Source organism: Pituophis catenifer, unplaced genomic scaffold, assembly GCF_029215685.1.
Source record: "Pituophis catenifer annectens isolate HBS135680 unplaced genomic scaffold, rPitCat1.0.hap2 SCAF_7, whole genome shotgun sequence".
NCBI classification, from domain to species: Eukaryota; Metazoa; Chordata; class Lepidosauria; order Squamata; family Colubridae; genus Pituophis; species Pituophis catenifer.
Genome location: NW_027256887.1, coordinates 74,077,907 through 74,090,496, shown reverse-complemented (window position 1 = coordinate 74,090,496; position 12,590 = coordinate 74,077,907). Strand labels below are relative to the sequence as shown.

Here is a 12,590-nt window from a genome sequence, read left to right as displayed (position 1 = left end):
AGTTGCAGAGTCACATTAGTTAGGTGATATTTAAAAAGAAAATTCTTCCATTTTTCATCTTTGAGCTCTTTGAATTTTAATAATATAATAACAGAGTTGGAAGGGACCTTGGAGGTTTTCTAGTCCAACCCCCTGCTTAGGCAGGAAACCTTACACCACTTCAGACAAATGGTTATCCAACATCTTCTTAAAAACTTGCAGTGTTGGAGCATTCACAACTTCTGGAGGCAAGTTGTTCCACTGATTAATTGTTCTAACTGTCAGGAAATTTCTCCTTAGTTCTAAGTTGCTTCTCTCCTTGATTAGTTTCCATCCATTGCTTCTTGTCCTGCCCTCAGGTGCTTTGGAGAATAGCTTGACTCCCTCTTCTTTGTGGCAGCCTCTGAGATATTGAAACACTGCTATCGTGTCTCCCCTAGTCCTTCTCTTCATTAAATTAGACATACCCAATTCCTGCAACTGTTCTTCATATGTTTTAGCCTCCAGTCCCCTAATCATCTTTGTTACTCTTCTCTGCAGTCTTTCTAGAGTCTTAACATCTTTTTTTACATCGTTGCGACCAAAACTGAATGCAGTATTCCAAATGTGGCTTTACCAAGGTATTAAAAAGTGGTATTAACACTTCACGTGATCTTGATTCTATCCCTTTGTTTATGCTTATTATTAGAAATTTATTTATTATAGAAATTTAGAAATTTATTATTAGAAATTAGAAAATTAGCATATTAGAAATAGGTTTGTTTCTTGGTTCATGTACAAGAAATTTTGTCTTTTAGTATAACAAAATACTGAAGCACCTGACCTTGACTCAACGGTTTTTCTTTCCATTCTATTCGATTTCTCTTGAAGAAATGTTTGGAATATCTTGCTGTGTTTTAGTCTACCACTGTGCAGATAAGTTAACTGTGGAGGTGTGGGAAGAAAATCAAACCTTCCCTGTCAAAATCAAGTAGTTTCCCTTGTTTCTCAGGCAAGGGTGCCTCACACTCATTTCCAGGAAAAAAAGGGGGAGAAATTATACAAAAGCAACAAAAGGCAACAAACGTGACAAAGAGATTGAAGCTGGCCAAAGGTGGTAGCTCATTCAGGTGAAATGGCCAGAGATTCTTCCCATTATTAAAGAAAATCTCCTTTCTTTCATGAAATTGGCCATTGCTTTTTATAATGCTAATCAATGGGAAATTAGCAAAAAAATAAAGCTCAGCAGGGTAACTAACCTTAGAGGTTACCTGATCTAGAGTGTCCCCTTTTGGAGAACTGATCAATTACACTTTTTAAGCATTCCTAACAAGAAAAATGCAGTAGCCACATGTTATGCAGGCTTGGACAAGACATACAAGGAAAGGAGAATGGAGGGAAAAGTCAACCACTTCATGATAAGATGAAAGAATGTTTTGTTGAATTGCTGAGTTTATGAACATTTGCCATCTCTGCCAAGTGCAATTTCCGGCCTCATTATGCATAAAAGGTTATGCCTTTGTATTCCTCTTTGGAAACGACCCAAAGGGAGAGTCTATGTATTCTTGGCTCTTGGGAACAACTGCTGGCCAATAAGTCAATCAAACTGAGTTGAATTGAAGCATTTTTCTTCCACACCTGGAGGAGATGGTGGGGTCTGCCAATAGGTATGACATTCCAGCCGAAGATGAGCCCTGTTGCACTTCCCTTCCCTTCCTTTCCTTTGTTCCCAGGGTACCCAACGAGCAAAGTTCCCTGATAGGGAGGAAAAATTAAGATGTATTTTTACTTTACAGTAAATTAATAATCATGGTCATTCAATTTATAGAACATGTTTTGTTTAATTGAAGTAGCATTGCTTATAGTAACTCTGAAAGATAGGTCAATATTATTTATTGGAAGAGATGGGGATCCCATAATAGCCTGCCAAAAGCTGAAACTCTTATCACTTTATATAGTTGAGAAGGTCAAGTGGAAATGATGTGGCTACAGTATCTTTGGCAGTTTGGTGTACAGGTAGTCCTCAACGTACGACCACAGTTGAACCTAAAATTTCTGTTTCTAAGTGAAACAATTGTTAAGTGAATTTTTGCCCCATTTTATGACGTTTCTCGTTAGTGTTGTTAATCGCTCCAGTTGTTAAGTTAGGAAGGCAGTTGTAAAGTGAATCTGGCTTCCTCACTGACTTTGCTTGTCAGAAGGTTGCAAAAGGGGATCACATGACCCAGGGACACTGCAACTGTCATAAATAGGAACTGGTTGCTAAGCGCCTGTAAGAAGAAATATCCTTCTGGGTTCAGCTCCAAGTGGGGAAAAAGACACTGGAAACATGGAGACTGCTTGGAAAGATGGTTTAATGGTGGACAGGATCACATGGCTTGAGTTCCTGAACAAAAAAGGGGGCGAGACACAGCGAGTCCCCGGATTTTATGCCCTCTCTGGCTTTGAACTTCCTGGGGCCCAGAAAGAGTATCCTGATTGGTTGTCAGACTCCCAAGGGGTGAGGGTGTTAGCTAGCCTTGCTGGCTGATGTAATCTTCCCAGGTGCCATGTGGTGAGTTTCTGTTGCTAGATGGGTCCTATTGTGTTAGTTTCTGTTGCTAGATGGGTCCTATTGTGTTGCAGATGATGGTCCATTGACAAAGACTAAGTTTCTGCCTCTGGCCCATTAACAAAGGGTGGGGGCAGGAAGATGGGAGCTGCTTCATCTTTAAAACATGCTTCTCCATTTCTCATCCAGGGAAACATAATATTCTGCCTTTTTAATATTTCCCAAAATATTTCATTCCTCTAGGAAAGGGGTGGGTGCTAACTTCCTACACGCCTGAATTTTGATCATGTGTGTCCATGGGATACTGCAATGGTTGTAAATTGAAAAGTGGTCATAAGTAATTTTTTTCAGTACCGCTGTAACTTTGAATGGTCATTAAACAAATAGTTGTTAATGAAGGACTATCTGTATTGATTAAGTACCAGGCTAGAAGCCAGCAGACTATGAAACCTTGGGTAGAAAGCCAGCTGGAGACCTTGGGCTACTTATTCTCAGCCATAGGAAGGATAAACCATTTCCAAAAATATTGCCCCCAAAAATTTAGGGACTTGTTTGCCTTGAAATTTTGCTACCAAATTGTAACAGGAAATCAAAAATTATTCATGCCACATGACTACATATGTGTGTTCAAGGGAAAAATTAAGCTTGCAGTTATTTTCCGCATGTGATATATCACTGATTTAATTCAGTGATATAATAAATAGTAGCAATGGAAATGGCATTTTGATTACATATTTGAAACAGATTTTGTTTTTGTGTCTTTTTTGTTTCTTTCTTTCTTTGAATGGTTGAATGGAAGTGGAAAAACTAATATGTGGAATTGTTTCCTGTTTTTCAGAACAATGAAATGACAGAGCTGCAGAGAATTAGGATGAAAGATGAAATCCGAGAGTATAAATTTAGGGAGGCGCGGCTTCTTCAGGATTATACTGAACTTGAAGAAGAAAACATTACTTTGCAGAAGCTGGTTTCCACACTGAAGCAGAATCAGGTGAGCAGAAGTGGAATTTTCAATAAAAGGTTTAAAAAGTAGTAATGTCAAATTCTCAGATGCAGTATGTATCCTATTACAACAGAGGTGCTGTTTCAGGAAATTTTCTAGCATTCAGGAACTATTGAAAGACAAAAAACCCATGTGCCACCTGGGTCACCCCCTTGCCATCCATTTCACAGGCGAAAGCCTCTCACAAACCTAACAAGCCCACATATAAACTTACAAAAAACCCACTTACAGCCCTTTCATCCTATGTAGGCTAAAACTGACAAAGTGCCTGTCCCCAGGGAGCCAGCCCGCAAATCATGTAGCAAAATCTTCTCAAGATAGAGAAATCTCTTAATCAAAATATTACACACACACACACCCATGCCAGACCCCTTCTCTCAAATCCCAGACCCCAGATTAAGGTAATCTGCAGGGTGAGAGTAAACATTTCCTCGATACATGGTTTAAATACATTTTCAGGCAATCAGGAAAACAATTAAAACACCCCCGTTTGTCATTGTTTTTCGGATGTTGCATAACATTTTAGTTTTCTCAGCAACATTTGTTCCAACTTGGAATTCCCTTCCAGAAATACCCTTTCAATATGTCCTTAACTAAGACAATTAATTGGAACAGGTATCTTCCTTCCTTCCAATTGAGCTTGGATCAGCCTGACCCAACTCAGAATGTACTAACACATTATTTCCTCAGAACAGACGTCATACACACTTCCCTTTCTAAATGTCTTACTCAGCTTAATAGCTTAGGGTTAGCTCAGGTTACATGAAGGGTAAATATGGAGTCACTCAGGTTATATTCTTTACAGGAATAATTCCATTTCTCTCAGACCCACTTAGATCTGAACCAGAGGTGGGTTTCAGCAGGTTGTGACCAGTTCTGGAGAACTGGTAGCAGAAATTTTGAGTAGTTTGGAGAACCGGTAGTAAAAATTCTGACTGGCCCCACCCCATCTATTCTCTACCTCCCAAGTCCCAGCTGATTGGGAGGAAATGGGGATTTTGCAGTAACCTTCCCCTGGAGTGGGGTGGGAATGGAGATTTTAAAGTATCCTTCCCCTGTGACGCCCACCAAGCCACGCCATGCCCACCAAGCCACACCCACAGAACCAGTAATAAAAAATTTGAAACCCACCACTGATCTGAACCCAGAACTTTCTGACAATATTAAAAAGCATACTTAATAAGGGTAAAATAGGTTTGTAAAACATTATTTACCGACCTCAGAAGGATGGAAGGCTGAGTAAAACTTGAGCCGGTGAGGATCGAACTGCTAGCTGTCGGGAGAATTAGGCTGCAGTACTGGATTCTAACCAGGGGTGGGCTTCAAAAATTTTAGCAAGGGGTTCTCTGGTTGCTGGGTGGGCATGGACATGGTGGACGTGGCCTAGTCGACCTCCTGCACCATGGCGGGGAAGTCATTTTTGCCCTTCCTGGGCTCTGGAGGCTTTCCTCGAGTCTCTGGGAGGGTGAAAATGGCCTCCCCAGGTTCTTGAGGCCTTCTTCTGGCCTTCCCAAACTTCTGGTAGGCCCATTTTTTGCCCACTCTGAGCCTCCGTGCACGGTCTGCACTTACCTGCATCCAAAATGGGCCGCGTGGGGACTCCTGGGAGAGGCGGGGCAGGGTGTGCGGGCCCAGCCAGGAGTGGGATTTGGGGGTTCTCCAAACTGCACAGAATCTTAGCTAGAGGTTCTCCCGAACCCCCAGCAGCCAACCCCTGATTCTAACCAATCCACCTCCACAGTTCCTTATGCATTCATCTTTTATATTTTTAAAATATAAAATGTTTCCATCTTTCATTCATCTTTTATATTTTTCTCAGTTACAGTCATCCCTGGTAATTCTGACTGCTTATATTCTCACACTTTGTTCTGGCCTTGTTTCTTTCTTTCTTTCTTTCTTTCTGTTTGATATATTTAGTTTCTTTTTCAAGGAAATAAAGCAATAATGGCTTTTGTTTATTTGTATTAGCCATGCAATTCACATTAGACAAATGTTTCCTTTAGTGTCTGTTATCAGCCCTGAAAAGTGCTAATTGAGGTTACATCTGCATTCTTCAACTGTTTTATCTTTCCTCTTTCTCCTTTCCTTCCTTTTGGCACAGCCAGTGTCAGAAAACACATAAAATAAATCATGCAGGGAACAGAATGTAAAAAATAAAGGTACTGTTAGAGAATGGAGGAAATCTAAATTGTTAAGAATCGACAACAACTTGATGGCACATAACCATTTTATCAAATGCAGAGAATACAAAAGCTAGGGCTGTTCTGCTATAAAAAATCAAGAGGCAAAGTCAGAATTAGGCAGTGTTGTAGTTAAAATGCAAGAAAGCAAACAACAAAGAAGAGTGAGCTTTTGTCCTTATGCCAGAAAAGGGATTAGGAACTCTTAGCAAGCACTTTTTATAGGTGCATCCCTGAATATACTCTTCTTATGCAAGGATCATCTTGGTCCTCCTTTTAAAAATCTGTAATTTAAGCTTTGGCCTGAACAGCAGAATTAGAAGCACTTGAACTATTTGTTTTTTTTTAAAAAAAACGTCTTCCTATTGAATGTGATGGGTATACTTAAAGGTCAGTTCATTTTACTGAGAAGTGTGCATCATGAAATGGGCTTGATAATGTTCATGTCGGTGACGAGACAGGTGCAAATCTCGGTTATTCTTACAAGTTATGTTTTATTAGATAAAATGTAGTGTACAAAATTGTCATATACTAGTGGAGACAAAATTTAGCGCCAGAATTGCCATATATTAGCAGAGATAAAATGTAACAGAATAACAGAGTTGGAAGGTACCTTGGAGGTCTTCTAGTCCAACCTCCTATACCAGGGGTTTCCCGACCTCCGAGCCATGGACCGATATCAGTCCGTGGGCTGTTAGGAACTGCATCACAGATCTGGAGGTGGACGGCTAGCGATTGAGGGAAGCTTCATCTGTAGTTGCAGCCACTCCCTAGTGTTAGCATCACATCAGCTCTACCTCAGATCATCAGGCATTATATTCTCATAGGAGTACAAACCCTATTGTAAACTGCACACAAGTGATCTAGGTTGCATGTTCATCCTACACACACACACACACACACACACACACACACACACACACACACACGGTCCATGGAAAAATTGTCTTCCACAAAACTGGTCACTGGTGCCAAAAGGTTGGGGATCTCTTCCCTATACCATTCCAGATGAGAGATTGACTAGTCTGTCTGAAAAGCTCCAATAATGGAGCACTCTCAACTTCTGGAGGCAAGTTGTTCCACTGGTTAATTGTTCTTATTGTTAGGAAATTTCTCCTTAGTTCTAGGTTGCTTCTCTCCTTGATTAATTTCGTCATTTCTTGTCTTGGTTTCTCATGCTTTGGAAAATAGATTGACCCCCTAATTCTACTAATACATTTTAACTCTGCTAATATATGGCAGTTCTGTGGTGATACAATTACCACAGAACGTCTACCACCTAGCTCCCAGCAACTGGTAAGATCCCACAGAGTTGGTCTCCTCAGGGTCCCGTCAGCTAAACAATGCCGGCTGGCGGGCCCGCAGGGGAGAGCCTTCTCTGTGGCTGCCCCAGCTCTCTGGAACCAGTTACCTGCTGAGGTCCGGACCATCCCCACCCTATTGGCCTTCCGAAAAGCGGTGAAGACCTGGCTCTTCCGGCAGGCCTGGGGCCGTTGATCTCGCTGTTGCGATCTGGAGAGATCCGGCCATCAATGGTGTGAATGGGTTTTAATTGTTTTTAATGGTTTAACTTTTAATGTTTTATATATGGTTTTTAAATGCATTGTAAGCCGCCTTGAGTCTTCGGAGAAAGGCGGCATACAAGTTGAACAAATAAATAAATAAATAAATTATTAATTATTCACAGAGATAAACTATAACAATAGAATTACCATGACTTCACGGTGCTAAGTTCATTCAATTTGTAATGTCTCCTTTGCTTAACCCTTTGTACAATGCCTCATTTGTAGACGTTTATTTGAAGACAAGCGGCAAATGGCAGATTGTGTATAAATCCAACTTTTAGCATTATGAATCTTCTTTATTTTATTTAATTCAGGTTGAGTATGAAGGCTTGAAACATGAGATAAAACGATTTGAGGAAGAGACGGTGTTGCTTAATAGCCAGCTAGAAGACGCCATCAGGTTGAAGGAGATTGCAGAACATCAACTAGAAGAGGCTTTGGAGACCTTAAAGAATGAAAGGGAGCAGAAGAACAATCTGAGGAAGGAACTGTCTCAGTATATCAATTTAAATGATAGCATGTATAATAATCACATTAATATCTCAGTAGATGGATTAAAGTTTGGAGAAGATGGGAATGAACCTAATAATGATGACAAGATGAATGGACATATTCATGGACCTCACATGAAACTGAATGGGGATTTTCGGACTCCTGGTGTTAGGAAAGGAGAATCTATGCACCCGGTCTCTGATCTCTTCAGTGAGCTGAACATCTCCGAAATGCAGAAACTGAAGCAGCAGCTCATGCAGGTAACATGGAAGATTCATCTTACTTACAAATGTTCATATGGTGTGGAAAGATACCAAAAGCATTTGGTATCTTTTTCTTCTTTTTTTAAAAAGTTTTTTTATTTTTATTTTTCATAAACATATTTAAATGTACAGTCTCTTATCCCTCATTGATCATTAATCCTTCATCTTGTCCTTCAACTTTCATTTTTTAATTATTTGGGACTGCTCTTTTACCATTTCCTCTCCTTTATTTTACTACAACTGTAGGCATATGTATACGTGCAGGAATGTTCCTATCTTGGATGGCAAACCTCAGATAAGGAAGGTTAAATACACGGTAGTAGGTGCCAGGAAATGGCATTAGAAAATAAGACCCTAAATTTGTAGATAAGAGGAACAGGAGAAGAGGAAGTAGGACATATGTTAGACTTTAACTAATGATAAACATTATAAGCGCTTAAGCAAGCAGTAGTAATGGTCAACCAAGGATCTTATGGCTTTAGTGTTGTGGCTCCGTTGCCTGAGCCTGGGCTATCGACAGATGCAGACTCTGAGAGTGAGGAGGAGGAGTTGGCAAGGCCTCCCTCTCCAGGACCCTCCTCTCTGGCAATGCCTCCGGAGGACACCAAAGGCCAAACGATAGGCTCAGAGCCAAGCACATCCCCGCAGCCACAGGTGGACAGCGACGAGGAAAATAAGTGCTGGCTGGACCCTCGCCAGAGGCGCAGGGAGAAGCGTGCGCAGCAGAGGGGAAGGCGTGCCAGAGATTATCTGAGTCACTGGACCACACCCCACAGGCTATAAAAGGGAGTGTAGTGGCCATTCGGACTCTGTGACGGACAAAGCTAATCTCTGGCGAGGCACTTTGCACCTTCGGACACAACACCTATTTGCTGTGGATTTAATTACAAACTGGACTATTCAAACTGTGTATTTTTGTCTGTGTTATCGGAGTAAAAGCTCTTGGCAGGCAGCCATGGAGTTGCTGCCAAGTTTCTTATCACTGACGTTGAGTGTTTGAAGAGTTTATTTAACCCTCGGCTGGCTGGTTGGGTGTGTGCGTGGTACGGGGACAGAACATTTAGTTGTTTGAAAGACTTTGTGAATCAATAAGATGCTGACAAGTACGCTGTGGCTGAAGGTAACAAACTATATAATGTCACTCTGTAAAGCAATAAACACCACATATATCCTCAACCTTTCTGTGTGTGGTCATTTGATTACAACACACAACCTTTTCTCTTCCTCTTCCCTTCCTTCTTCTGTTTCTTTCTACTTTCTTCGTTCCTCCTCTCCTTCCCTTTCCTACTTCCCCCCCTTCCCCTACTTCTCTCTTCTTCCTCCCTTTCTAACCCTCTCTCCTACTCTTCTTTCCCCTCCCTTTTCTTTCTCTCCTTTTCCCTCTCTTCTATCCCTCTCTTTTTTTAAAAAAATAATTTTTATTTACATTTTCCATTAAAAACAAAGGAAGAACAACACATCATATAAATAACAAACAAGACAACACAACAGCAACAAACAAAAAAAGAAAAGAAAACAAAAAAAGCAAGCATACCTATAAGCAGTACCTTAATAACCTAGTATTCGGTACTGTATATCTATATCATAATCCGGAGAAGACAGAACATCTTGCATATCTTTATAAAACAATTAGGTCTATCTGACCTCACTTTACTTGTATAATATAAATTTCTTGATAGATATAATTCCTCATCTAATTTGGGTTATATTTTCTCTTCTCTAGTCACTTATAGAATTTTTCCCAAGATAAACATATTTGTGTTTGGTCTCTGTCTTTTAATTTTTTAGTCAATTTATCTGCTTCCGCACAGTCTAAAATCTTCTTTATAATAGCTTCCTCTGATGGGATATTTTGATTTTTCCAAAGTTGAGCATACGCCAATCTCGCCGCTGTGATGATGTGTAATGCAAGATACCATAAGTCTTTTTTAATACTTTCTGGTTTGGAGCCGAGCAGGCATGCCTCTGGTCGCCATTCGATCTTTTGATTTAAAATCTCATTCAGCCATTTTTTAATTTCCCCCCAGAATTCTATTGCTTTCGGGCACGTCCACCACTGATGGTAATAGGTGCCCCGCTCAAACCCACATTTCCAGCATTCCGCAGACTGTCCATTGAACATTTTAGCTAGTCTATCAGGGGGAAGAAGCCACCTGTATATCATCTTGTAAGTGTTTTCTTTTTATGCTGTAGAGACTACTAATTTCATATTCTCCCACCAGATCTCTTGCCATTTCTCTAAATGAATTGAATATCCAAAGTTTTTCCCCCAGGCGATCATTGTATCCTTAATTATCTCATCACCTATCTCTATTTTCATCAACAATTTATAAGTTTTTGAAATCATGCCTTTTTCTTGGCCCATCAAAATTTTGTCTAATTCTTGTAACTCACCGTTAATACCTTTCCTATCTCTGTCTTTTTTGTATTTAGATTGGATCTATAGATAGGTCCACCAGTCCACTTGTGCCCCTTGGGAGTTCAATTCCTGTTTAGATTTTAATTTCCCTTGTACATTTAGCAAATCCTTATATGTTAATTTTTTCGCATAGTTAAAGAGTTTGGGGTATGTCAATGCTTCTAAAGGTGATATCCAGCACGGTGTTTTAATATAATATTTTTTACTAACTTTTTCCCAATTTTGAATTCTATCCCTCTCTCTCCTTTCCTCCCTTCTTCCCTCTCTGTACTCCTTTCTCCTTTTCTACTCCCTTGTTGTTTCCATTTTCAATTCAATCCAATCTAGAATGGTATTCAAGCAGCCCCGATTTTCTATTTACATGCATCTTCATTTCAAATTCTTTTTTGTTTTGTGATTACATCTATTTTATCATTCCTGTACATCATTAATCAATCCGTGTATCATCTGGGTACAACATTTTTGTGTCATCATCGTCAACATTTCTCATCATTTTCTTAATGTATACATTTATCTTTCCAAAAGCATTTATTTCTCTGAGAAAAATTATTTGGAAAAAAGAAGTAAACATGCCTTTAAAAAAAAAAAAAGCTGTTGCATCTCCATTTCAAATGTACTTTTATCTTAACAGCGTGGTTTCTTGTTTTGTGTATTTTTCACTTTGGGGTTCTTAGTGGTCCCTGAGATTAGTGGTTTTCATGCAGACATTTCATTACCAAACTAGGTAATGTCATCAGGACTGTTGACGTTACCTAGTTTTTTAGCGAAAAGTGAGCAAGAAAACCACGAAGCTCAGAGACCGCTAAGGACTCCACAGTTCAGCCATCAGCTACACATATTCTCTTCTATCAATTACTTCCTTTGTCAGATTCAGTTTTGAATTGCTACTGCCATTTTACTTCTTTTTTTTTTTGGTAGCCCACCTAACATAAAAATAATCCTGCTTCATTGAGCTAAGGTCCACCTAAGCCTAGCATTTGCTTTTCATAATGGCTAGTAGAGAGATCATGAGCTGGAGAAGGTGACATACCTTCTCCCACACTTATTCCCTGCAGCTGATATTTAGAGGCAAGTTGTTCCCAACCAAAGAGGCCCCAAGAACTGCTCGCACTGCCTCGCTCTGCAGTAGTTGTAGCTTCCGAAATATTCTTCAAGAGAAGCCCCATGTAGACCACATTGAAATAGTCCAAGCGTGAGATGACGAGGGCTTGAATGACTCAGCATGTATTAAAGTTGGCCATTTTATTTGTATTAGTGTTACATTTATATCTATCTTAATACTTCATAACTTTATATTTAATACCACCCCATTCATTTGGGAAAGGGAAGGGAGGTCACTTGCAGGTTGTTAACCAAACTGAATGGACAAGTGCCCAAGTTATGGCTTCCTGATGCTAACAAAGATCATTGCTGGTTTTGTTTTGTTTACTGGAAGAAAGACAATTGTCATATTGCCCTCTATCTCCATCTGAATGGGTTGCCCTCCTTCAAGAGAAAGCAAGAGCTTATTTACTTCCTGTTTAACAGAGATTTTGATTAACATTGTCTTGTTTTTCTGATGTTCTTTACTGAACCTAATTGTCTTTCTAATGGAATACTTTACGGGTCTATTTTGCACTATAATACAATTTATCCTGTCCCATCTTCTGCCCTTCTGTTTTCTGCCCCATAATTTACATGACTAAATATAGGATTTTCTGTACCTGCTGGGAGTAGGCAGGCCCAGTACTGTGAACCAATGAGATTTTATGTTTTCCTACTGTCCAAATGTATAAATTGTGATGCTGAAAGTATTGCGAAATTATTCCCGAGCATCCTTTTCTTCCATATGGAATGAATTGGGAAAAGAGCTCTATGTCTTTTGTGTTCTGATTGGGTGTGGGAACGGCAGTCTAAGATGCCAGACTTCCTGGTATAACAGGTTCCCTTGTACAGATAATCAGTTTAGTGGCAATTGCCATGTCTTATGTTAATGCATTCCTCAAGTTAATTGCTTGTTCCAGCCAGATTCATTGAATGACTTGTGGTCTCAGTATTTGCACAGGGAAAGAAAAAAAAATCTTCCTGTTGATTTTCTCCATACCATGTACAGTAGTGGCCAAAATTGTGGAAACCTTTTGAGAAAAGTGTATTTTTGAGGTTTGATGGCTAATAACACC

The 12,590-nt window shown here is 39.8% G+C and overlaps 1 protein-coding gene across 10 annotated transcripts in view; it reads left to right on the top strand.

The window, feature by feature from the left end:
- The window catches only part of BICD1 (BICD cargo adaptor 1), a 116,507-nt gene that overhangs the window by 53,443 nt on the left and 50,474 nt on the right, over positions 1 to 12,590 (top strand). For 8 of the 10 annotated variants that reach the window (XM_070946781.1, XM_070946778.1, XM_070946779.1 and 5 more), the window contains exons 3-4: positions 3,348 to 3,500; positions 7,572 to 8,009. In XM_070946781.1, coding sequence (XP_070802882.1) covers positions 3,348 to 3,500; positions 7,572 to 8,009 — 591 coding nt within the window. Of the gene's footprint in view, positions 1 to 3,347; positions 3,501 to 7,538; positions 8,010 to 12,590 lie in introns of all 10 variants that reach the window. The other 2 variants (XM_070946780.1, XM_070946783.1) reach the window with 2 other exon arrangements.